The sequence below is a fragment of the Fundulus heteroclitus genome, chromosome 9, assembly GCF_011125445.2.
Source record: "Fundulus heteroclitus isolate FHET01 chromosome 9, MU-UCD_Fhet_4.1, whole genome shotgun sequence".
Lineage (NCBI taxonomy): Eukaryota > Metazoa > Chordata > Actinopteri > Cyprinodontiformes > Fundulidae > Fundulus > Fundulus heteroclitus.
This window is the reverse complement of record NC_046369.1, coordinates 18,308,652-18,335,088: the sequence shown is the minus strand read 5'-3', so window position 1 is coordinate 18,335,088 and position 26,437 is coordinate 18,308,652. Positions and strand designations below refer to the sequence as shown.

The window sequence follows — 26,437 nt, the reverse complement described above, 5'->3', positions numbered from 1 at the left end:
CTATATTCATCTGGATTAAGCAGCCAATTTGTAGAAATTAACCAAGAATCTCAGTATTTCAAACAATTTAAGCAAACATTTCTCTTCCTACCTTTCCAGACACAATCTTTTCATAGATCTGTATCGGCTGATCAGCAAAAAATGGAGGGTAACCAGCGGCCATCTCATAGATAAGAACTCCAAGGGCCCACCAGTCAACAGCTTTGTTGTAGCCCTGAAGGGGTAAAAAAAAAATTGCAATTTTTATTTTCAAGTGTAAATTTGGGAAAGCTACACACTGTAGCCATAGGTCTAGCACAATGTACAATTATTTTTGAATCTTGCTGATAATCATTCAAGGATCTGTGGATCTGTTATTTAGATTATAAGTCTATAAATGAGATCTCAGCTTGTACATTTACTTAGGGTTTAAAGTGCCACAGAGTATTCAAACCCGAATGTGAATGCGTTGTTTGCAGTTGTTGTGCAGCCATTACAACACCTAGAGTGACTTGATAATACCCTGGTGATAATGCACCATGTCAGCACAGCAGTCAGCTCCAATTCCTGCTTGCATCAAAGGCTTCTGACTTCCAGTCGTGTGTCTGAGTCAAGAGAAATAAATTCTCACCCAGACAAGTCAGTCAAGCCTCCAAAGCCACTTCGTTGTTTGAGAACAAAAACTATTCTTCTGACCTCCTGAGTCATAGGCGGTTTGCCTATTTCTAACCCCACACAATACAAACTGAAATACATCTATCCTAAATTAGAATTTATGTCAAAGCAAACTTAACAGTATAATCCCACCAAACCCAATTATTAGCGATCATTCTTTCAAATCCCAAAAGTCATCCACGTAATACAGTATTTTGTTCTCTCTGCATATCAGTGCTCGATGCACAGATGAAATGGGTGAATTCCTTCCAGATTAAGTGATTGCACTCCTGTATATTTAAATTTTTATTGCACAATATCTTATGCCAAAAAGCATGTTAGCACTAATCCAACTCTGATATGGAAATGATTTGTTTTTCTTTTGTACCTAGAAAAGGAAGAGACACAACCTGACAGGCTTGAGAACTCTAACATCCCTTTCAGCTACTGTGGTAAATTCTTATGTCTCATTCGTCTTAGAATTTCAAGGTTTTGTATGTTTTTGCATCTTTTCAGATATTAATGATCAGTTAATATTGATTGTTGCCTAGGTCATATGTTTTGTGCTTCATCTATTGTTAACTGCCTTTTTTGCTGCTCGAATGATTCTCAGGTCAAAGGGAAAAAAGGTTAAACAGGGGATATATCCTGATACAGGCAGTTCACATGCAAGTTTGCACGCTCCAATCCCCGACATTTTGTGCACGTTTGCTTTGACGCTGAATAATCCACTCAACCGCAGAGATAACCAAAAAGATGAGCGGTCAAACCGCAATACGGTCTTGACCCCCATGGAACCAGCTTTAATAGAAGTGCTGTGGATTCTAGTGCAGCAAAGGTAGGTCTGCATGGCCTGCTAGCACAAAAAAGTAGAAATAGTAAAGAAAATGTGGCAGGATTTGTTGTTATTTCACTAATAGCTGCTCAAATGATTTCTTTTAAAATTGCATCCTATAACTCAATATATGTTGCAAAGGGGCAAGACTTTTATTTCTTTCTTGTTAATCATGAAGAGCACAACAAAGAGAGTCAGAGTCTGTTGCACTATTGGTTTTCAAATCTTGTCATCATCATTGTACTTGCAGAGCTTACCCGAGATGGTTCTTGCTATATGACGCCTGGATTAATCTCAATATATAACTAACTGTACTTGGAAGACGCTTGCTTTAGAAGGCAACAACATCTGCACATGTAACGTCAGATACTTAAACCGAGTCAAGAACAATAAACAAGCTTTTTAGTTTAAGATGTGATTCAGCATAAATATCAAGTGTAGCTGTATTTCTTATTGCAGGCATTTTATTCTCGACCTAGTTCACTTTATTGGAGAGCAAAAGCTGTAAAAAAAAAAATTGTCCTTCTACCTATAAGGTAGATCAGGGATCAAGGATAATCAGGGGTTCACCTTGCTGAGGATGATTTCTGGAGCCAGGTACTCAGGGGTTCCACACAATGTCCAGGTTCTGCCTTTCACTCGTTTGGCAAAGCCAAAGTCTGTGACCTGGGGGAAAAGATTATAATCAAAGCTAATGTGTTTAACAGAACATGTCAAAGTCAAGCCTTCAAACAAAAACCTACAGATGTTGTTATTTTTTTTTTTAATGGGACATTTCGCAAACAGTTTCTTCTGTGCTGCTCTTGTAACTTTATTTTTTTTTCATAAAGCTGAGGTAATCTGGTTACCTGGATGTATCCATGTTGATCTATGAGCAGGTTTTCAGGCTTCAAGTCTCTGTAGATGAGGTCTAAGGAGTGAAGGTACTCGAAGGTGAGCACGATCTGAGCTGCATAAAATCTTGCATGATGTTCACTGGAAGAGGGCAACAAAGAATTGGAGGAACGGGAGTAAGGCATGTCTCTTCTGAGAGAAATAAGCAAAAAGGCCGATGAATAAATCAAAAGGATTGCATTGTACCTGAACCCTGCCCGTGCGTCGGAGGTGTGAGAACATTTCTCCACCGGGCACATATTCCATCACCATGTAGAGGTTTGAGTTGGTCCTGGAATACATATTAAAAAACACACTTCCCACTTGAAAAAGGCATCCATATACAAATGATAATTTAGTCTACTGTATATTTCTTTTTAGTTTTCAACATTTAAATCTTGCATAAACAGTAAACCAAGATTGACAATCAAGACTTTCACTCAAACACCCTTCTAGTAGCAACAGTAAAGTAATGGAAAAGTAAATTCACACCATTTCGTTTTAGTGGCTACATTTTCTGATATCAACAAGCATGGCAGGAACCTCACAGTGTTTGCAAGGAAATCACAGAAGGACAAGCTTTTCAAATCAGCAAATACAGGATAGGCTGGAGCTGCAGGAATGCTGGGGGCTACAGATAGAAGCATGAAGCACTGAGCTGTAAAAAACTTAAGCAGGGCTCAGTTTAAAATAAACTAAGCAAACAGTATAATGCCATCCTAAAGCTGAATAAGAACTACAACCTTTTGCTTTGACTACTTGCCAATCAATGTCCACCTCAGACGAATTATATTAACATGTTTATTACCTGACAGGAGCTGATTTTAGGAGCAAGCCTGAGTTTTAATAATTACAACAACATTCAACAAAATAAACCTGTCCAACTCAAGCACAGAAGGCTTCGGATCCATCAGTACCTTGAAAGCGTACTCCAATCTGACGAGGAACGGGAAGGAGACGGCCTGTAGTATTTTCTTTTCATTTAGTGTGTGTTCTATCTGCTTCAACTTCACCACCTGAAAACACAAAGCCAAGGAGGGTTATATGAGAAGGTTTTTCCTTACATTATTCGTCGCTTACCGTTGGGTCGGGGACTGCGGAGCTGCAAAGTTTAGTACGTCAGCACACAGCCACAGGGACAATAGCAGAGTTGCCGTCAAACGACTCCAATAAAATAACACCTGGCTGCGAGGACTGCTCGGATGTGATGGCCAACGTTTCAGGTTTCTGAGACGTAATTTGCATTTCATCCTGAAACACGAGTCGGAAGTTGAAGCCAGAGGACAATCACGTGCTTAAAAATTATCCAATCTACACTATAGCGTAAGATAAACTGCATAGAACAGTGATTCCCAACCTGGTTAAGCTAGAGAGCTTAGGAGTGGTGCAAAGCTTTCATTAAAACACAATGTGCTCTAGACTAAGGCTTTGATTGCATCAAAACACTGCTTTTACAAATAAGTCTTTCTCAAAGTTATTTTTTTATGTAATTTGAAAAAAGAAGTAAAATGCATTGTATCAGGCCTTGTTTTTTTTTCTTACAATAGACATTGTGACTTGTGAAAAACAGGTGATATCTATTAACTGAATATATCACATGTGTCTTACATGTCAGAATACGTGGTTATCAACAGCATCTATATATATAAATCTGAAAAGAGTTGCATGCATTCATATTCAGGGTTTTACACTGATGCCCCTAAATAAAGTCCAAGAGCCTTCAGAAGTCAAACAATTAGTAAAGTCTGCCTATGTGTACTTTAATCGCAGTGTAAATCCTGCTGTTCTGTGAAGGCCATGGAGGTTCGCGAGAGCACTAGTGAACAAACAGCAACTCAGAGACAAAGAGCACTGCAGGCAGGTCAAGGATAAAGTTGTGAGGAAATTCCAGGCAGGATTTGGTTTTACAACAAAATAGACAGAAGTTCAAATAAACCAAAGAGCACGGATCGGTTCACCATCTGAAAATGTAAAGAGAATGGTGCAACGTGAAAAAAACTAACAAGATATGGTCGTCCACCTAAACTGAGGGGCTGGGCAATGTGAAAATGGATCTGAAAAACAGCCAAGAGGCCAAGGATAACTCTGGAGAAGCTGCAGAGAGCCAGAGCTCAGGTGTAAACACAGATATTTCTCAACAGCAATTTCTTTTGGGGGATGTTGCAAAGGTACAGATATATGTACTGTTGTAAAATGCATAGCATATGTTACAGTAGTATGGGTATAATGCATAATGTATACTGAATATTTGGTAATTACGCTTACCATCTGTCATCTGAGTCAGAATCAGCAAATATCTGATCAAGTAACTCAGCCACAGTCAAAACTGGTCTCGACTTTTCTGCCGCTCTTGCTGTTTTTAACTCTCTTTCTTCCTCTATCTGCTATCACTGGCACTGCCTCTCTCCTTTCTCTCCTCTCGGTTTCAACCTCGTATAAACCACGCGGCGCACAGCTGCTCGTAATGCTAGGCCCCTTCCCCCCGGCATTAGACAGCGGTCTGTCACAGGACTTGAGCAAAATGGCGTCGGATTGCAAATGCTAATGTGTTTTAATCGATTAAGAAGTGAAAGTTAACAAAATCTGTGAGATGTCTCTTGTTTTAAGGAGCTACCTACTGCAGGTCAGTTATTAGCGCTTTATAGACATGGCTCCTCTGCTCCTCATATGAGGGAATAAATGCATCCTTTTCTTCCTAAATGAATGGCGAATCTCCTTTGTTGAGTATACGTTTTCCATTGTTTAAAAAAATAGGTTTCTCTAATGATTTATTGGGGAGGACAAATCAATGTTTTCCCAGATTGGTGGGGTCCAGACTCCCCCATTCCCCCAATGATTTCTGCCTATGGACTAGGGGCAGGAGTGTAACGTCCTACAGGGACAACAACCCTTAAACCTACCGCCTTGAAGCTACCATTGAAAAAGTTCCAATCAAAAATGGCCCAGTCAAAGGCAGACATAAATCCAATTAAGAATCCGCGGCCATGCTTGCGTGATGTTGTTGCCAGATGCTCTCCTTCGAGTCTGACTACGCTTGAGCTAATTTGTGGACTGGCAAACACAATTTAGTCTCTTGTTGTGCAAAGCTAGTGGAGACATATCCAAATGAATTGCTAATGTAACTGCAGTTAGAGGTGATTTTTACGAATTTTTGACTCTTAGGGGCTGAATACAAGCGCATACAAGACCACACATTTCAAACTTTCATGCGTCAAATGCTTCCCCAAGGCACTGTATTCACAAGCATCATCTGAAACCAAACATTAGGTACAAAGTGAGGTCAAACGCTGGCATTAGGTACAAAGTGAGGTCAAACGCTGGAAAATAGGTTGTAAAGCTAGCAGCTAGGCATATTCACAAAGGGGGATGAAGACGTTTTCCCGGTGCAACAGCAAGGCCTCGTGGGAACAAAAGAGGTTGGGCACCAATAGTGTTCATAAAATGGATAAATTGTTAAATTGTCACACATTGGGGTGAAAACCACCCAAAACTACATCTCAGTTATGCTAATAAAACACACTCCTGATAATAGGTGTTGCGATCTAAGGAGCAAAAAGAGGCTGAGGCCGAATACTGCGTAAAGGAACACTTTGAAGCCGTTTTGTTGAAGTGAAAACGAACGTCCGACAGGTTAACCTCTTAAATCAACAGTCAGATTCAGAGCGAACAGAGCTGCTGTAGGAGACCAGCGCTGTGCAAGCCCGTCTGTACCACTTCCACATGAGTATTTAAAGACTGAAACTCTCATACGAAGGGCCTTTGGGGCTTTCAGTGATAATGTACAAGCAGCGCACGAGAGGAAGCACTCCATTTCCTTTCATCAGATACGCAAGCGTCTGCGTTTACGTGAAGCGTTGCTGAAGCCTTTCCCTTTCCTTACCAGCAGGTCTCACAACGACAACAGCAGTTGATATGGTTTAGTAGGGCTGTGAGGGGGTTTTGTTGAGCAACAAGCGCTTACTTTCTGCTTGTCCAAGATCTTCATGGCGTAGAACTGGTTTGTTCCTTTATGCCTCACGAGCATTACGCGTCCAAACGAGCCAGTGCCCAGAGTCTTGAACCTTTCAAACTCATCCAGGGTGGTTGTACACTGTTAAAATAAAATACAAACAAGGAAGTAAGCTGAGGCAGCTTTTCAGTCTTGATTACTTGTATTGCCCCCCCCCCCCCCCCCCCCCCCGCCCTCCATCTTTCATTAGGACAAGCTGAAAACATTAGCTGGATGGAAACATTTTTAGTGGAAGTGGCTGTATAATTACCAGTTAGAAAAGAGGTTTACAATATGCATGTTATTTTTAATTAAAGGGACATGCTAGCATATCATAAAACTGAATGTGCTTTTATTTCTGTGAGAATCGCTTAGACCAGGGGTCACCGGCCTTTTTCAAACTGAGAGCTACTTCATTGGTGTTGCACTGCAAAAAGGCAAGTAAAAGTAAGTTACATTTTCCTGAAATTAGTGTTTTTGTCCTTGATTTGAGCAATTAAACAAGATTATCTGCCAATGGAATTAGTATATTTACTCCTAAAATAAGATCATTAGATATATTCACTTGAAATAAGATGATGGAGACCAGTTGTTCCTATTTTAAGAGCAAAATCTTATTCCATTGGCAGATCATCTTATTTACCTGCTCAAATCAAGTGGAAATACACTAATTTCAAGAAAATTTTACTTACTTTTAGTTCCCTTTTTGCAGTGTGTGTCATACGAAAGGCTGCCAGTACTGACCTTTGAACACGTTAGCTTCATGTAAAATGAGCACATTTTTCATGCTTTGTTATAGATATTGTCATTTTAAAATCTATATAAATGCAAGTGTGAATAAACATGAAGAGTACCTGAATAAAATAAAGTTTTAGATGCAGCTCACTGGTGTTTTTTTTTAGAAATGGCCCATGGGCGCCACATGTGGCCCACGGGGGGCTACTTGGTGCCGGGCACCATGTTGGTGACCCCTGGTTTAGACTAACAGGTGAAAACTGAAATAGTAAAAAGAAATTTACCTGTGCGGGACACTCCCATTTTCTTAAAAAGTCTTCTTTGGCTTTAGCTAAGAACTCTTTCACTACAAATAAACAAAAACAAACAAACAACAAAACAGATGTGTATTAAAACAATTCAAATTTCAAGATTTAACGACATAAGGTTTAATTTTTCATTCAAGAATTTAATAAAAAAAAAGAAGGATTTTACACCCTCAGGGGATCAAAAGCATTCTAAGGTCAGGCAAGTGGTGGGGAATGAGGAATACACTTAAAACAACAGCAACAAAAAAACAACAACAACAACAACAACGACAACGGAGTATTCAAAGTCAAAACCACACGCCTGAGCAGGAAACTTGAAATCACAAAGTGATGCGAAGAGCTCCGTGAACTTTTCAGATCTGACCAAATTCGAGAAAAGCTGTTCTGCATCTCTTTCAGGAGTGGGCGCGGTAAAGGAGAGAGAGAGAGAAAGAGACGACACGCAGAGGGCAGACAAACAGACAGCAGCTACAACACACATGTAACAGAGAACACGGAGCAGGCATGGTGAGGACAGTGCAATGTCAATATCACAGCTGACATGAGGTGTCCAAAGTCACAGAGTCATTTCAAACTGTCGGAAACTTTATTGCTATGGCTTGGTTTCGGTTTACCAGTTTGATCAGATTCTTTGCATTGATCGTGGGGAGAAAACTACACCAGTACCAAATCTGAGTATGTGCAAAAGTTTAATCTTTTAGGAAACTGAAAAAATTTCAGCAAGGCCACATCTTTTTGCTTTTCGTTAACTACACCGCCATTTTGAACGTGTTGTACGTGACAGTTTTTTCTGTTTCTTTTTGTTTGTTTTTTTCTTTGTCACACTTAAATGTTTCAGATCATCAAAAAACTTTTTATATCAGACAAAGTTAACCTGAGTAAAAGCAAAATATTGTTTTTAAATAATGATTTAATTTACTGAGAGGAGAAAAAAAAAGATTTCCAAACCAATCTGGCTCAATGTTTTAAAAAAAAAAAAAAAAGAAGTAATTGCTGTCCTTGGGAAATCACAAACCGACTGTGATTACCCTGAATGCTGTGTTTAGTTTCACTTTCCTGAAGACAGCTTGACACGACAGTCAGAACCTCACCTACACAGAACCTGTCGCGCAGCATGGAGTACTCTACATGACCTCCAAAAGCAACACATCATGCCAGATAAGAAACAAACTCACAGACATCTACATGTCTGGAAGGGGTAACGGAAGCATATCTAAACATTATGAACAACAGCAATTACAGAGACGTTATCCATGAAAAGGAGAAGCTATGGAACACCAGTGAACCTGTCTAGGGGTGGTCGGCCTACCAAAATTACTCCAAGAGTGCATCGACGGCTTATCCGGGAAGACACATGAGAACCCAGAACATCATTTAAAGCATTTAAGGCCTCAGAGCCTCAGTTAAGGTTCCCTGATTCAAAAATAAGAAACAGTCTGGGCAGAAGTTGCACCCATGAAAGAGACCCAAGGCCAAAAACAAAGAACACCAAGGTCCAGCAAAGCATTTTTTCAATAACTTCTTGATGATTCACAAGATTTACCGGATACATTTTGTAAATCTTTACATCTGGAGTAAAACTAACACAACATTTAAAAAAGGCAACATCATCAAATTACCTGGCAACCAAGCAATGGCAGTGTGAGTTATTTGGTGAATTCAGGTCTCTAGAGAAGAGGAGTTATGCTGTCCAGACCATCAGTTTGTGGCCTTGACGTCAATGCAGCAGGAAAACTATCCAAAGCACAGTCTCCCTTTGAATGGCTCAGAAAAAAGTGGTCTAGTCAAAGTCTGGAAAACTCCTCAATGTGGCTGAATTAAAAACAAGTTTGCCAAGAAGAGTCGGTCAAAATTCCTCCCCAGCGAAGACTCACTGGCAGTTATCACAAATGCTTGTTGCCGGTTTTTGCCACCATGATTTTTTTTTTTTTTTTTTTTTTTTACATTGGACCAGGTTAGTTTGTGTAGCTTTAATCTCTTAATAAATGAAATCATCATTTGAAAATTGTCTGTTTTCTCAAAATATATTGGTCTGACATTAACATTTCTTTGAGTGATGAAAAACAACAGAAACAGAAGAAATTTGGCAGATAGTTGTTCACTGCACTGTATAAAGCGAAGAAGCTTTTCAGTTTGTATTGTGATTATTTCATGTTATACTTTTTTTGTTTCCAATTTTAGTATAAATGCCATAAAGTGGCGGTGTGTTAGCTTAAGGTTAGCGTCTCATACTGGCCCAAACCTAGGTTTCATGTAATATTTACTGTTATTTAGTCAGGCTGAAAAATGTCAGGGTTCAGTTTTGATGCAGTTAGCGAATTGTACGTGATCTGTCCATCAGTGATCAGATTACTGTTAGTTAGGGTTAGGTAAATCTGATGGTTTTCACGACTATATTCCATCATTTCTGTAAATTATTAATTTAACGTGCAGTTTGGTAAAGGGTTGAGTTTTTCTTTGCTTCAAAATACAGTTCACACATTTTTTATTAGATACATTTCTTGAAAGGAATTACACTAGTGCTATATTTTATATGTGGCAATGCCAATATTTACTGAGTTTATATTTTATTTATTCATACCTTAGTTAACAATGAAATACACAGTGAAATTTAAAATCTAATGTAAAATTAATGTTTTACAATGGTTTTTAGTCTGTATCAAACATCAAAGACATTTTAAGCAAACTTGAGTATAATCCAACAATGCAATCAGATAAATAATCAATTAAAATAGTAGTTGCGTGCAGGTGCTTGACTATTTAAAATGTTCAACATGTGTTTAAACTCATTCAATGACATAGAGTTCCCTGACAGTCAACACTTTCACTACACCATGAGAAAAATGTTGCAAGTTTTAAAAACATGACTAGTTGTAAGTTTTAATATTGGATGCACTGCTTGTTTATCATTTTCATTTGCAAAGACTTTAATAGACAATTTGTTTTTTTCATTGCAACTCGGAAATGGGGCTGTCCAAGTCCTGTGAGTCTAAAGTGCAAACTAAATATTCTCTCTGTGACTTGGGGTGCCTCATGGAACAATGAGCGTACCAAAAGTCTCTACAGTTCGCCCAGGGATTGCAGGAACATTCACCCATATGGATGGAAATGATGGAGAAGAAAAAGAGAGGAAGAACAATTCATGAAGAGCTTCAAACAAGAACATTTCAGAACCACATGTAGAAAAGAAGAACACTGGACACAACAAAAGGCATCCGTTTCACTACACATGTAATTAAATCACACGATTCAGAACTTTTCTTTGTTGATAGAAACTGCACTTTCAAGAATATTCACATAGTTTTGCAGCAGATTTATTTATTTTTTTTAAAAAAGGCCCTTTATTGTTAAGTAGCACTGTACGATACGAGGAAGTCAAACAATTGCGAAATAGTCATCAACTGTGATGAAAATTCAGATTGTGATTTTTTTTTTTCCTCAATCTTCGCCTCGTTTTGCATCATCACAGCTTCCGGGTCACCTAATGTGGGCTTGAGGAGTTTGTCGTCTAGATCAGGTTTGTGCATCCATGGCAGTGAAAGTCCACCCAAATGGCCAGATTACCTGCATGCAAAGCGTCGATGCATGTCCTTCGAAATGTTGTAACTTAACAACTATTGCAATCAAGAAGTCCTCCTGAGCGACTGTGTTATGATCACTCTAATACTGCAATGACAACTGTGATTCAATATGTTGTGCAGCTCTAATGTTAGGCTACATATGATTTTATTTAAGGCTTTTACTCTGTAGTACATATCATTTTGTCTTTTCTGGCAAAAATAGGTCCCTTTTATTTTTCACAAAGACAAAAAAACACACAACACTGACTCCAAAAAGACAGTAAAAAGCCAACGGAAAAAACACATTTTAATACTAAACAAGGCACAAAAACTACAATGCACAGATATTAAAATGTTGTAAGATTATGCTTAAAGACTGAAGCGCCAGACGCAGCCTGCAAGGAGAAATGTTAAGCTTAAAATAACTGTGGTCTTGGTAGGTAAAACATGATCATATGAACGTGGATGCAATAACAGCAAATGGGAAACAATTGGAACCCCCCCCCCCAAAAAAAAAAGCTAAACGTAAAGCTTAATTTCAGCTTTGAAACCCGATAATACCGCAAACACGAAATAAATTAAACTTTTCAAGCACAATAGATGAACTGTTTCGATTGAGAGCCCCAGGCCAGCGGCTTGGGGGGAAAACCTGTTGTTTCTATCCGTTTTCTGAGTTGAAGTTTGGAGGAGAAAAGAAAATCCACTGCACTTACTCATCTTATCCCACATGATGGTGAACTCAGAGATTTGAGGCACGTCACTCTCTTGTCCCTTGTTCTCCTGTCCACTTTTGAGATATTTGTTAAATAAGCGGCTGGCAAAGGAGTGATCCTTTCCCTGTGCCATTTTAAGGCAAAATAACTTGCTGCGCGAGTACGAAAAGTTCTCAGGCAAAGAAACAGTTTGCAGGCTTAACACCAGCAATACTGACTTCCTGTATGAAGTCAAGTGCTCAGCAATGGTTGGTTAACCACATAAGGTTGAGCTTCCTGTTCACATCCTCTGCTACAGTGGCCAAATACGTGTCCAGTTTGTCGGTGTTGCTGATTGAAAAGGCAATTCGCTACATCTGGCAGGCAAAACTGTAATGCTTACTTTTTCTTTTCTTTTTTTTTTGACAGAGGAAATTTAAACAGAGGCTGGAAGGCCTGGTTTGAAATGTCAAGTCAAAAACTTAACGCGGCCGTTGTAAACCAAGACTGCTGATAAGAAAAAGCTGCAACACCCACAACGTAACGGAAAGAGGCATCCCGGCCAGGCTACTGTGCTCTCTGGTGGATATGTTCCGTAGTGCAGCTCTTTAGTTTTCCGTTACCTCTTAACCTTTGCAATCATTACAAAATAAATAAATAAATCATGGGTGGTAGGAAAAAAAAGTTTCATCAGTTTGTACAAGTCAAAATAACAGATAAAATGTTTAGAATTGAACTAAGAAATCCAAGAATTATTTGTCACCGTACATTTATATCTTGCTTGCGCTTTCCACTAAATCTTGCTGTCAGCCCCCTGCCCTCCATCTGCAGAAACCGCGGGCAGCCCGAATCACAAGTTTGTTAGACAGCGCAAGCTAATGCCAACCAGAAAGCAGGTCAAGATCAGGCCTCCGCAGACGGGTCACAAGCTATGACACAGTTTTGCTGGATTAGACTGGCTGCTCACAACAACAACAACCGCTTCTTCCAAGTGACCTATAGAAGAGTTACACTGTCAACCAGCTGCACACGCAAGGCATTTGGACCGGAACCAAACAGTGATGGTACGTCTTTTTAGGAGTTTTCTAAGGAGATGCATGTCATAACACTGACTTAATTGAAAAGCTTTAACTACATTAAAATTAACTTTGCTGGGGATGAAACAAAAAAAGAAGAAGTATTTGTGCACATAAGAAAACAGCTGATCATTGACATGACCTAAGATGACCTTTTGGGCTGTTTTAAGAGATAATTATTGTGGAAAGAGAATTTGCGTGATAAGAAATAATCATTATGTGATAAAGGGGGAAAAAAACAACTATCTGATGACCTTTGCGAACCCCAAAAGCTGCCAGCGTGATTGGTATTGTTACATTTCGCTGTTTCGACCAGACGGCTCCGATAGTTGCTGCATCCATGTTTGCAAAATGCGACTGCATGCAGCTAAAATGCAATGATTTGCAGCTCATTTGCTATACTGCATGCATTTGTTGCAGAAAGGCCCCTGTTTCGATAATGGCCGCGTTTTTCCTCACAGATCTATAGCCAAAGGCCTATTAGGACTCCGTAAGCGCTTTATATTGTCGCTTTTATCGTTATTTTAATAAATGGCACAAAATATTGCGCTTCATTTTTAAGCCAATATGGCCCTAATCCTAATGATTTAGCAGTTTTTTGTTCTTTTTGCAGATTCAAATTTCTAAGGTAGCAGCATACACATCTATATGTGGCTAATAGCCCTGTTAGAACACCAATAAACAGCAAGGGGCACTTGTCAATACCTAGATGTGCTATAACTTGTGTAAAAGAATGCGTTGAAGTATATTTATGGAAAAGCAAATATGTAAACTCTATTGGAAGTCTTCCCAGCTTCTAACAGGCCATGTCCGGCTTGCAGGCACTTGATAAGGGCCCTCTGAAAGTTAAACGGACCGGCTTGAATGGCTCAAACGCGAAAGGAAGCCATTTGTTTAATCAGGGAGGGGGGGGGGGGTTGCTCTTTTGACTTTCAAGGCCGCGTAAAGACGCACAACAAGGCTGAGGTGGACAGCGCTGACCAAAAATAAATGAATAAATAAATCAGACATTAGCTGGTTTCATCATTTGGTACACAGCTGAGATCATCGGCCACCTGACGTAGTTCTAGCGACACGGCGAACACGCGCTGTAGAGCCGTCCTGCCCAAACATGGTTCTTCTATGCAGCCCAGGATACTGTACGGTCAGCTCCGGTGCTGTGCCACTGCTAAGTGACGCTACCCAGTTGGATTCCAAAGAAAAAAAAGGAAAAAAAAGCAAGCCTGCAAATGTATGCTACGGTAAACGTTAAAAGGCCGACAGCGGACGGGATGGCTTCCAGGTGCTCACCGCTTTCCTGCTCGTTTCCTTTCTTGGCAGTCGCTGCGTTTCCCATCGTAGGAAGACAGGGCGATTCGCAGCTGGCGAGGAGCGATGATGGTGGCCGTTAGCTAACAGGCTCCTCCGTTAGCTCGATAACAGATTTCAGCTTGCTCACACTGGCTGGTTAAAAAAAAAAAAAAAAAAAAAAAAAAAAACACCATCAACGTGCTCGCTGTAGGAACAGGGCCGGATCGCGCCGCGGCTGGCCGACTCGCTGATGCTTATTTACCGTGTCCTTTTTTTTCCTCCTGTGCCGTTCATGTGTACCTCTGCTGGAATGACAACATGATCCAGACTTTTCACCTCTGCCTCCTGTCGTCCTGCGCTGCGTTCACGTCATATGGGAATACCCATGGATGCGCTTTAGGAGGTGGAACGCTGCCTTCACTGACCATTCGGAAATAGCACACATAGCCACAGAGCGTTACATTCGCTGAAGTATGAAGTATTGAGTTACTCCGTGTGTCTTTCATCCAACTCTGACCTCACGAAAGGGGTGATGAGGTTCTAATTATTCAACTTTTAAAATCGGAATATCGTTATAGTCTGTAAAAATGTGGCGTTATTAAATTAAATGTTATATAATATTACATAATGTAGCCATGCTGCTGTCTTGCAGCAAGAAGGTCCTGGGTTCAAATCCCGACCGGGTCTGGGGCCTGGGTGCTCTTGCTTCCTCCCACAGTCCAAAAACATGACTGTTAGGTTAATTGGTCTAACTAGATAGTCTGTGTGCATGATTTTTTTTTTTTTTTTTGTCCCGTGTGCCTCTGTGCTGCTCTGTGTTGGCCTGTGTAGACAATGGATGGATAATTTAATCAAACTTTATGCAGTGAGACATCTTGAAAAAATCTCTGGTTAAAATTGATAGCTTTAGAGCATTTGGCCTGATTTGGCCTAATTATCCAGATTCGTAATTTTGCTGATTTATGAAATTCAAGCAAGTAAAAGTAATTTATTTCTTATAATTTATTTATTTATGTTCTTTCACTTTCTTTTTTCAAGTATCACATTACACATGTCAGCTTACATAATAATATATATGATTTAGCAATGGCATCTAGGTGTTATTCGATTGTATCTGTTGCTTTATGTCTGTTGGTTGTGCTGTTCTGTTTGCATCTCTCCTTCCAGGTGACGGAGCAGACGGAGAAGGTTTTATCATTCTCTCCCTTTTAACTCTTCTTTCTTTCACCTCTACTCTTTTTTTTCTTTTCTTTTCTTTCTCTTTCACTTCTTGTTCTTCCTTTACTCTCCCATTGTAATGTCCATATAATTTGAAATTCTCCCTGCAGGAATCACAATAAAGCTATTTACAAGCATAAATCAAGTATAGCACTATGGCGAAAGCTGTTCGCTCCACTTGTAAAAGCAAAATCTGTCGAGCTCTATCTGGCATTGAGACATCAATTCCTATTGCCACATTGCTAGACAGGACACTGGGAATAAATAAATAAATAAAATAAATTACTGCTATACAATCTGTTATCAAGCAGTCTTTTACAGACACCTTTGTTCATGTTCAGTATTAGGCCACATTTATGTAACAATGTGTTACTAAAACAACCTGGTAAACAGTTGTCTTGTTTAAAATTAGATATGCAAAACTGGCTAGGGCTTTTGAGGGGGACCTACTTTAAAATAAGTTGATCAATCATAGTACAATTACCATTTTAACTGTATATTGTGCCACATCAAATTTTATTTCAGTATTGTTAGTTTAATTTTGTTTGGTATAAAGTTTTTGGCACATCTTAACAGATCTTTAGCAAAAGCAAAAAGAAACATCAATCTACATTTTTTAGCAGTTGAAAATGACAAGTGAGCGTTACAACTATTTGCTAATGTTGGAGTAAAACTTTTCTATTGGTTCCAACAACCTCAAAGCATTCATAACTGAACTACTCTGAAGGCTCTGTCTTAAAGATCTTAGATGTATCTGTTAATGTCACATCTGGTGTGTTCATGTAGGCAAGTAATAATTTTGGTATTAATAGGGACGTGTCTTTTGGATTTAATTGTTTATTATAAAACAATAAAACAAATATCAAATGCCAGTCTTTCAAAGTATTTTTTTTAAAGATTTGGAATGTCTGCTTAATGTAACATTTTGTATTTTACCAATACAGTGCAGGCAAATATAAATACCTGGTGCTCTGCTGCGAACAGGAAACTCAATCTCCCAGAGCACATAATTATGAACACCACAGGAATCACTAGATTCACAACAGTATAAACAACAACAACAACATTAATAATAATAATAATAATAATAATAATAATAATAATAATAATAATAATAATACTGCGACCGACTGGCGACCTGTCCAGGGTGTACCCCACCTCTCACCCACTGAAATGCTGGAGATAGGCACCAGCACCCCTCGCGACCCCATGAGGGATAAAGGGAGTTAGAAAATGGATGGATGGATGAATAATAATAATAATAATAATAATAATAATAATAATAATAATAATAATAATAATAATAATAATAATAATAATAATAATATTTCAAGGACAAGTGATTTATCTAATTAAAATATACTGTAATTTTCAAACTAATATATATTAAAGCCAACTCTGCCAAATACTCTTTAGGAGTCATTAACAGGGAAACATTTTGGGTGAAAAATAAAATCTACTGTGGGTACTAGCAAAAATAAAATAGTTGCTAAATGATTTCAGAATGGTATTACATGTAGTTTTAGGGGATTTGCAATAGTATGAAGGGAATCACAGTCATAAAGTAGGAGACTTTAAAACAACACTAAGGTGAGTCGATGAAGCAAACGACACAGCAGAAACTCTGAGCGGGACGCGCCCAACAGCGGGGCGGCATGTTTTTAGCACCATGGCCAGCGACACCGTTGCTAGGTAGCTGCTTGTGTCAGCAAGTCGTGAAGGAGGAGCTGCTGAGAAACTTGCCGTCAAAATAGCAGCCGTAGGAAGATAAGTGACCTTTCTTTCTCTTTTAAATAGCCGGTTATTTATTATGAGGCACCGGCTTCTTTAAAGAGGACCACAGCTCGTTAAGTGTCTGATTTAGCCCCACCGCGAACGCAAACTTCAGCAGTTCATCCGCGAACACCACCCCCCCTCTTACAACGCGCCATTGGTTTCGCCCAGGGACTCGCTCCAGCACTCACAGCAGACAACAGGACTACAATACACTGATTTTATGCTATAATGTTTATGCACACGTCAGTGGTCGGTAGTAATGGCGTTACACACCACGAGCCCTGAGTAGTCTTGGAAACACGGCTGGAAGCAGACGCGTTCACCAAGGAGGCCTCGGTGTGTCTGAGCGGCGGCTGTGGTCGGAGTGGGACGAGGAAGAGAGCTGCACTGGAATAATAAATAAGGTAACCTTAACAGTCTGTTCCGTCGGAGCAGGCGCTGCTAAGCTAAAAGAATTTAAATTAATCATCGTTCGGCGTCTCACTGGGCGAAATTGCTGCTTAACATGTTGTAGAAGCACCCTTAATTAAAAAACAAAACAAACAAAAACAAAAGGATTTTTTGTTTTGTTTTTGTTTTTGTCGGTCGCAAACATTAAGGTGCTACACGCTGGAAGTTAACAGGATGCCAGATTTGCTTCCCCGTTTGCTTTCCTGCCAGCTGACCTGTGCAAGAAGCAGCTAGCATCCTGACGTTAGCAAGCCCCACGCTAGCAGCTCACTCACACACCTGCTTCGGCTGGTGGAGATCCTATTTTGTGCTCTCAAGGGAAAAAAAAAGACACGCCGGTAAGACAGTGGCGTGTCCTATTACATGATTCCGGTTTGTGCTTAGATGTGGAAAAACAAAAAAAAAAAAAAAAACAAAAGGGAAGCAAGACCTCTAAAGAAGGGGGATGGCCTGCAATCCTTCCAGAAATCTGGAAGATACCATATTGACTTCTTGCTGAGACAGGCATGATACAGTCCAGGTCCACCCCGCTGGTCTTTGCAGCACAGCCTCTTATCGAGGGCTGGCTTTACAAGCCCACTTAATAAATCTGTCTTTAACTCATAAGCTTATTGCTTACGTTCAGCAGAACAATAAGCGCCCAGAGCACTGGATAATTACATGAGCGATGAGGTGTTGGAAGATTTGATTTATTCGCTCCTGCTTGTAGTGTAGCTTTCACTCCACACACCACATGCTGGCAGAGCACCCTGTAGATGACCAGCTCTGACAGAGCAGATGGATTATATAATATAAGAGCTTAGCAGGATTTATGGCTGGCATCTTACCTCCTGGCCTTCACACAGCCATACAGCGTAAGATGAATAGGAAATGTAAGATCTTTTTTTCTTTTCTCCCTGTAGGCATATCTTGGAATCAGGATGCTTCAATGTGATCTTAGGTTCACAGATGTAAGGGAGGCCTACGGTTATACCTGGTATAGTGATAGATTGTAATATCTGATTTCTTTCCTGAATGGTTTTCATTTAATCTTTTTTATTTGTTTGTTTTTTGTGTTTGTAGATCTAGGCCTCTTATCTTTTGGGTTTTGTCAACCACAAAGAAATGAGGCAATATTAGATTCTCATGGTCTGATAACCACGAGTGTTTCAGTTTTGAAATAGTTTTAAACAATATCTGTAGTATGATTTTCTCTCTTTTATTTAAAACAAAACAAAACAAAAAACAATTGTTAATAGTATAATGCAGTTAAGGATTACCGACGGCGTGTTATAATCATTTATTAACGGTCATGCAGAATTTTAAGAAACATAACAATGAGAACATTGAGAAGACAATGTCGATTAAGGTTCATCCACATTTTTCTCCCCCCAACACTCTCCCTAAGCTTTCTGATCTTGGCCAAGAAGAGCTTTATTAGCTGTGGGAACAGACAGTAACAGTTTTTCTAGTTGGTCAAAGTTATAATTATGAAAGCTGAGTTTTAATATATGGAACTTGAAATTCTGTATCCTACGATATATTGCTCCCGAGCAGTTCATTGTGATTGCGTTCGTGATATTGGACACTGCTGTTCAAAATATTGTGCAGTATATACCCCCCCCCCCCACACACACAATATTTATTAGTTCTCCTTTGATTTTGATACTTAGAACTGAGCAAAGGTGCACAGTAACTACTCACTTAATTCTGCGATAGCTTTCTTTTGTTTAATTATTAGACCAGTTTGATGGTTTGCTCTTTATAGAGTTGCACAAGTGTAACAAGCTGATATTTGTTAGGCTTTTTGCGTCACACAAATGCTGCTTGTAGCTTGCACACTTGCTTTTCAAGCAAAACTGTTACCTTAAATTGAGTGATGGGTGTTGCCCCTGTGATTCTCCCGAATTTCCCCATTGAGGGACAATGAAGAAATGTCTTATCTTATCTCGACAGTCAGTGTTTTTCACAAATTAAAAAATGTCATAGATTTCTTATTATTCTAAGTGACAGAAATGTATAGTAGCCCATTTTCAGCCAGTTGACGGGTCATTTTGCTGACACAGTTGGTTTATTCTGTGTTCTATACAGCCAAAGACAACTTTAGTCCTCAGGCGCTTCCCCTATTATCAACTTTTTCAAAACCTTTTTCTTTATCCTGACTTCAGTTTTCTTGTTCCTGTCCTGTGTTCACACTTACCTACTCTTTGCTAGTCATCACTTCCATCAGTATTTTACTAGCTACCATTAATAATTTTTTTTCTTTGCTAGATTATCAACATTTATTGTCATCATTGTGACAATAAATAATCATTATTCATCCTGATATTGTAAAAAACAAACAAAAAAAAAAATCAAACTTTATTACAAGATACTACAGGTTTTATACCACATTCTAATGGTAAAGGAAATTACCCTTCATGGTCTTGGCAAATAACTCCCTGTTGAAATTTCTCAATAACTTTACACAGTGATGCAATTAGAAAAACAACAACAACAAAAAACCCCTCACTGTTTTCTAGCATTTATTGTGTATCAGCTTTCCCAGGGGTGTCCTGCTGCAACCCTCACTGCATGAGCTGTAAACATAGCTGTGCAGAGATATTGCGCGATGTTGTAATTTGATATTGCCTGTTCTGTTTTATTCCAATTAACACTGTGGCTAATATAAAAGCTAATTTTAATTTTCAGAAAGTGGTTGAATGTTCTATTTTTTACAGCTCTGAAAGTTTAAAGCATTACATCTGAAGAAGAAAAAAATCAGTGAGCGGGGTGATAGTGTATTTCAGTACCCTGTGGGTTGGTAGCTCCCACACTTGTTCCTCCTGTTAGCTGTAAGGAGACACAAGAAAATGCTTACTGCAGAGCTGCTTACTGTTTACAGGCAATTTTAGGTCTACTAGCACTACCAAATAACTCTGTTTCTACTACTTCTACATTTATGTATTTAGACATTTCTTTACTTATACATGGTTCATCATGACAATTCAAACATCAAATCTTTATCCAATGGGATTTATTCTACTTCTGCTATATCTATCTATCTATCTATCTATCTATCTATCTATCTATCTATCTATCTATCTATCTATCTATCTATCTATCTATCTATCTATCTATCTATCTATCTATCTATCTATCTATCTATGTATCTATACATACATACATACATACATACATACATACATACATACATACATACATACATATATATATATATATATATATATATATATATATATATATATATATATATATATATATATATATATATATATATATATATATATATATATATATATATATATAGTGGGGACAGAGAGGAACCCCATTGAGCGCGAAACAAGGCAGTGCAATGTGTCTCCTAGCCTTTCGATTTTTGGTGACTGCTTTCAAGATGGAACACAGCCAGGAGATAAAACAGGGCCCCCAGGGAGGGGCCGCTTTTGTCTAAACGACGTGTGTAATAGGTGTAACACAAGCTATCATGCAGAAAGAGCATCTCCTTCCAAGTTTTTGCTTTGATGGATATAGTTTTTTTTTTTTCGTTACACAACTGTCCACACAACCATTTCTTGTGGATATGTTTTTGGTATAAAAATGAATTTCAGTGGAAATGCTATTTGCTGTTCCCCCTTAATTCAATAACACCCATATGTGTATGTTTCACAATTTATTTAGCTTCAGTTAATGTTTGTGATGTTGAATTAGGGCGAGAACTATCTGTAAAATATAGAGAGGAGAGCAATAAATTGTAACTATTGGCAGTAAATAATTGCGTGAAAACTGTAATGCAGTTTTCTTGCAGACAGATCAGCATTTGTTATCATTTTAAAGCCAGAAAAACAGAAAGGGTTGTGCAGAGGAGCAGCACAAAGAGCTGACTCCTCACAAAGAAGCCTTTCTCTGTTGTGTGGCAGGAGGGCGCTACATGAGCTAAGCATTAATTGCTCACTGAACTATGTATTGTGGTCATTTGGCTCCCTCTACTGGTTAAATAAGAAAATAACTTTATTTTATTAAACCTTTATTTCACTGGGAGAATCCCACTGAGAATAAAAATCTGTTTTATAAGGGAATCCTGGTCAGGACTGGCAGCAGAATAAACAGAATAAAAGAAAACAGGTGTAATTGTAACAACAACAACAACAACAACAACAATCAACACTTTTACAAATAGAATAATGAACCATCCCTCAATTAAAACATTTATGGATAAACAATTCCCTCCCAGGATCTTTAAAAACAACTTTAAAAACATTCAGAGAAAGCAGCGCTTTTAGGTTATTTTTCATTTTTGCAGATGGAGCAGAAAACTGAAACGACTTCTTGGAAGTTCAGCTTTGACGTCAGGCACAGAAAGTAAAAGTGAGTCCTCACAACGAAGAGAATAACCTCCAGTGACTTTTCTTCTATTCATGTAGGCCAACAAAGATGAACGAAGATCTCCAAGTATGGCCCTCTAAATTCTACGGGCGGCTAACGCTGTTCACTCAACCCGTGCGTTCGACATACACTGATGTGTGAAACCCTTTAATGCTGTTATGACTCTTAATCCTCCATGATTAACAGAGTCCAGTAAATGAATATGCTTAAAAGAAACACGCATGCATGACATTTCGCCAGCACAGACATGAAAGTAACACCAAGTAGTCAATTTTTAACCTGAAAAGAGAAACATGATCTGTTTCTAAAATAAAACCCCAATTTTAGCTTTTAGTTTCCTCACCTTCCTTCAACTGCTGAACAAGAGGTGCAAAAGACAATTAAGAATCCTAAAAGATGGAAAAAAGGACAGATGAATCTATCTGGGTTTGAAATGGAGCAAATTAAGTTGCAAGCCGTGATTTGCTTCAAATATCTATTGCCTCGTCAATCATTAGTATTTACGAGTTATACAAAAAGCAAGACAAACAAAAAACCTCCTTCAGTGTAGTGCAATATGGTATTGGTGCTATATATAATCTCTTTCTGTGAGCTGGTTTATCCTTTTCAAAGCAAAGCTGAAGAGGAAGATGAGCTGCGTAGAAGACGAATGAACTGACTTTGAAATATGAAATGCCACTGAAATCCCAATTCTTTCAAGGGATTTCAAGTAACAGCAGTTCACCTTGTGGGTTTTAACCATCACTGCCAACCAAACATTCAGTTCAGTTTATTTATATAGAGCTGATTCACCGCAAATGTCAACTCAAGGCACTTACGGGACAAACGGGTCCAATTTAGATTCAGTTGTGTGGACATTTTTTGGTCAAACTTGTTCAAAACAATCCAAACATTTCAACACATTGAAATCAAATTACAAACCCTTTATTTTGATCATCGTTCAACACAGTGAAGAAAAAAAAATTGAAAAGCATAGCAAGGCCTGTTTTCTCTTTATTTCCTATAAACCTGCCTGAACTTTGACCCTGCATTGGATTCATACACATAAGACGGTGCAGAGGTTTAGGAGATCCTCAACGAAGCCCAGCGTCTGCAAAGATGCTGAACATTGCTGCCTGTCGCAGACTTAAAGGTCTTTCTATTTAAAGTGAGAATCAGAAAGTCTTTGTCTATTTTTGTGTTAATCAAAAATTACAATATCAACATGCCATGAGTAGGTCATCATCCCCACCAAAAAAAAGAGATGTGCTTATACAGTCATGTTCAGTAAATTAGAATATTAATTTCTAAGAGGCTTGTTTGTTAGATTAAAAGTGCCTTCTGAAAAAAAAATAACAACAACCTTGTTTGTTTTCTTTTAGTGGTCTGATGCAGTATTCTAATCTTAAACACTGTGTTTTTATTAGCTAGAGGTGGAAAAAAATAATCATAATTAACAGCAGAAATCTATATAATGTGTTTCCCTTAGTGCAAGGGCGTCAGACTCATTTCTATATTGGACCACTTTGGCATCATGAAGTCATTAAAAGGACATTTCACACATGTATAGGTGATAGTTTTGATCTCATTTCATTTTAGTTCACATAGAAATATAAAAAAATGCACAGTAACATACAAGTTGCACTCCTAGGCCCGGTTTATACAGCCTATCTGCAAAAAAAGTTGATATTGTGGTGCGTTGCACTTTAAACTCTCATCATTCTCCATCTTCTTTTTCTCTTTTTGGACATTTCTGGGTGTTGTGGGAAAACTGACATCTAGTGGCAGGATGCTGTTACTACACAGTGAAAAAAATCAACATTTGCTACAGGAGGCACAGGTTTAGCCACTTTATACAGTTTAAAAGAATAAATGCCTCTACTTTATGACATGATATGCCTTTTAGGGATCTTGAGGGTCGGATAAATTGGGCCGGATTCGGCCCGCTGGCCTTGAGTTTTGACACATGTGCCTTAGTGAATTGAGTTACTGAAATTAACTTCTCAATAATATTGAAATTTATGGAATAGGACTGTATTATAGAACAATATGTTGTTACGTTGTTTATTGTAGTGGTTATTTTTTTTTCTTTTTCCACTTGTGTCAGGTCTGCCTTTGTTCCCGAGGGTTGACGTGACGCTTATGGGGACAGTGGTCTGGCAGAGGCAGCGTGCCCAGCGTCTTGCACAGAGAGCTTGTACATTACCCCACTGGGAGGTGGTGGTGGTGGTGGTGTGTGTGTGTGTGTGTGTGTGTGTGTGTGTGTGTGGGTGGGTGGGGGGGGGGGGGGGGGGGTAGCTTGTCAGCAGTACAGCCAGTCTCACTTTATCACTCTGACTCTTTGTTGTTGCCCCCCCTCCCTGTGCTGATCTCATTCTTGTCAGGATCAATGTCCTGTGCTTACCACAGGCAGACCAAGAGGCTGACGGTGAGGACTACCGAATGATCAAGCAATACAATTAGATTGTTTTCTCGTTCTAATTTGTCTAGAGACTGTTGATAGAATCAATGCAGTTGCTTTGTGAGCTGTCTGGTGAGCACATCTTCTTAAGCTCACTGATCCTACAGTGCAGGAAAGTGGATGTGTGGACCGTAAACATTGTTTGGTGGGAAACAGGCTATTTCGTTTACTCCCACCACTAGAGGCTACTGTTGATCTCTTTATGAAATTCAAAGAGGCACGACAAGGCATTGCATTACAGTATAATACATGTTTTTTATAAATTGTTTTTTATAAATGTTTCTTTATAGTCTTTATTGTGTTTCATTTACCACCACTCTACATCATTTTCACACTATTCTTTTGTTTCTCTTCCAGTTTAAAGTCAAAACATCTCATTTATGTCATTGTATATCTTAGTTTTTTTTTTTTATATATGATCTTATTTGCTGTTTGAGCTTCAACGGGGCAGCATTTGCCAATTTGGGGACAAGGGTCGGTAGTTAGGATGATAAATGGAAAGTTTTTAACATGTGTGTTTTTGTCCTGTTGGCTTATGACCCGTGGAAAAGCAATCACTCCCCTGGGATTACTTGGCTTGTCGTTACTTGCATTGCATGCCAGTGGGTTGTATCCATGTGAGACAAACACAGATAATGACTCTTACATAGGTTCTATAAATCGCCCGTTATTTCTTGCATGCATACATATACAGGCAGCGTTTCAGGGCACAAAATTAGTATGCGATTGAATAATCTTTTTTGATTAATCGGGGCCATATTTTTTCACGTTTCACTTTCCAGGAATAAAGTTAACCAGCTGTGACGACGTCGTCTCTCTGCTGAAATATAGTCTGGTATATGCAGTTTACAGGGATTTTAGTGTTGGAAACTATAAAGTCAGTGTGGAGGCTTCAACTATGAGACAAGAATACTTAGGCTTACAAAACTATCCATACCTCTTGAACCCGTTTCCATTTTGTCTTGTTACACCTACAAGGATCTGCAGAGATCCACAATTCAGGTGGAAAAATCTTTTGACAGGACAATTATTAGTCCATGTACTCCACATAAATTGCCTTTGTAGAAGGGTGGTAAGCCAGGGGAGTCCAAAGTGTGGCCCTGGGGCCAATAATGGCCCTTGGGGTAATTATGTGTGGTCCCTGATCGGAGTTCAAGAATAGTACAAATTTGGCCCTCCAGTAAATGGAGCTGATGCAGGTGGACACGTCGTGTAATTTTTCAGGATTAGATTTGCACCGACAAACTAATATCTTATTAAATTGAAAAACATATTGTTTTTGCTTGCATTTTAATATTTCAGTAGTTATGGCAAAAAACATTCTGTGACCTTTTACTCAGAAAGAGACTTTGGCACAGCTATTATTTAAACTTGGCTAAATACAGCAAGCGTCTCTGTTTTTGTTGCTGGGAATAGTCTAAAAACATTTTGGTCTAAGACCAACACAAATGTCTTAGCCCTTTATTGGGACCTATAATATCATATTGTTTTCTTCTTTGTTTATTTTTAAATATTGCATGTTTCATCTTTTGTTGGGGGAAAAATGGCCCCCAACTGCAGATTGTGGCCCGCAACACAAAAGGTTTTCAACTCCACTGCCGTAAGCAGTCCTGTTTTCGGTTTCTCACAAGCCACGCTGGGGAAACAGTAAGCGTTAAAGAAGGTGCTCCGGTCAGTCAGGCAAAGATTTGTCTTTCTGTCCTACGTGCAAAACACAGCTCATGGTGGAAAACAAACACTGCTGAAAACACCATCCCCACCTTGAAACATGGTGGTGGCAGCATCATGCTGTGTTTGTTTTTTCCAGCCAGGACAGGGAAGCTAATCTGGGTTATAGAGCTATATTTGGTCCTTCTGGGAGAAAGCCTGTAGGAGGGTGGGGTTTACGACCCTGATCATACAGACAGAGGAGTAATAAAATGGCCTTGATCAACACATTTTCATCTGTTAAAAGGGCCGAGTCAAAGTCAAGACCAACATCAAGCTATGAATCTGACAAGACTCGAAAGTTGCTGTTCACAGACACCATCAGTCCCATTTTAAAGAAGAAGAAAAAGTAATTCTACTAATAGATGCGTAAATCTTGTTTTAAAAGGTGTTTTGAGAATGTTTCAACCCACGGGTGCTGAATACATATGCATACCACTGTTTTGTTTTTGTTTTTCTGAAGAAGAAAGACGTGTATCCTTTGCCTTCCA

The 26,437-nt window shown here is 38.9% G+C and overlaps 2 protein-coding genes across 3 annotated transcripts in view; one reads left to right on the top strand and one right to left on the bottom strand.

Annotated features, from left to right (window-relative positions):
• LOC118564241 (cAMP-dependent protein kinase catalytic subunit alpha-like) overlaps positions 1 to 14,428 on the bottom strand; it is a 19,212-nt gene extending 4,784 nt beyond the window's left edge. Inside the window, exons 1-9 of the mRNA XM_036141666.1 lie at positions 13,991 to 14,428; positions 10,424 to 10,432; positions 7,349 to 7,410; positions 6,303 to 6,431; positions 3,260 to 3,357; positions 2,553 to 2,633; positions 2,317 to 2,446; positions 2,039 to 2,134; positions 92 to 214 (exon numbers count right to left, since the gene is read on the bottom strand). Of these exons, the coding sequence (XP_035997559.1) occupies positions 92 to 214; positions 2,039 to 2,134; positions 2,317 to 2,446; positions 2,553 to 2,633; positions 3,260 to 3,357; positions 6,303 to 6,431; positions 7,349 to 7,410; positions 10,424 to 10,432; positions 13,991 to 14,036 (774 nt within the window). The 5' untranslated portion in view covers positions 14,037 to 14,428. The remainder of the gene's footprint in view (positions 1 to 91; positions 215 to 2,038; positions 2,135 to 2,316; positions 2,447 to 2,552; positions 2,634 to 3,259; positions 3,358 to 6,302; positions 6,432 to 7,348; positions 7,411 to 10,423; positions 10,433 to 13,990) is intronic.
• A 2,454-nt stretch (positions 14,429 to 16,882) lies between these two features.
• ttll7 (tubulin tyrosine ligase-like family, member 7) overlaps positions 16,883 to 26,437 on the top strand; it is a 68,547-nt gene continuing 58,992 nt past the window's right edge. The window contains exons 1-2 of one of the 2 annotated variants that reach the window (XM_036141153.1): positions 16,883 to 17,388; positions 21,717 to 21,781. The gene's annotated coding sequence lies outside the window, so the exon portion shown is untranslated. The remainder of the gene's footprint in view (positions 17,389 to 21,716; positions 21,782 to 26,437) is intronic. The other variant, XM_036141152.1, reaches the window with a different exon arrangement.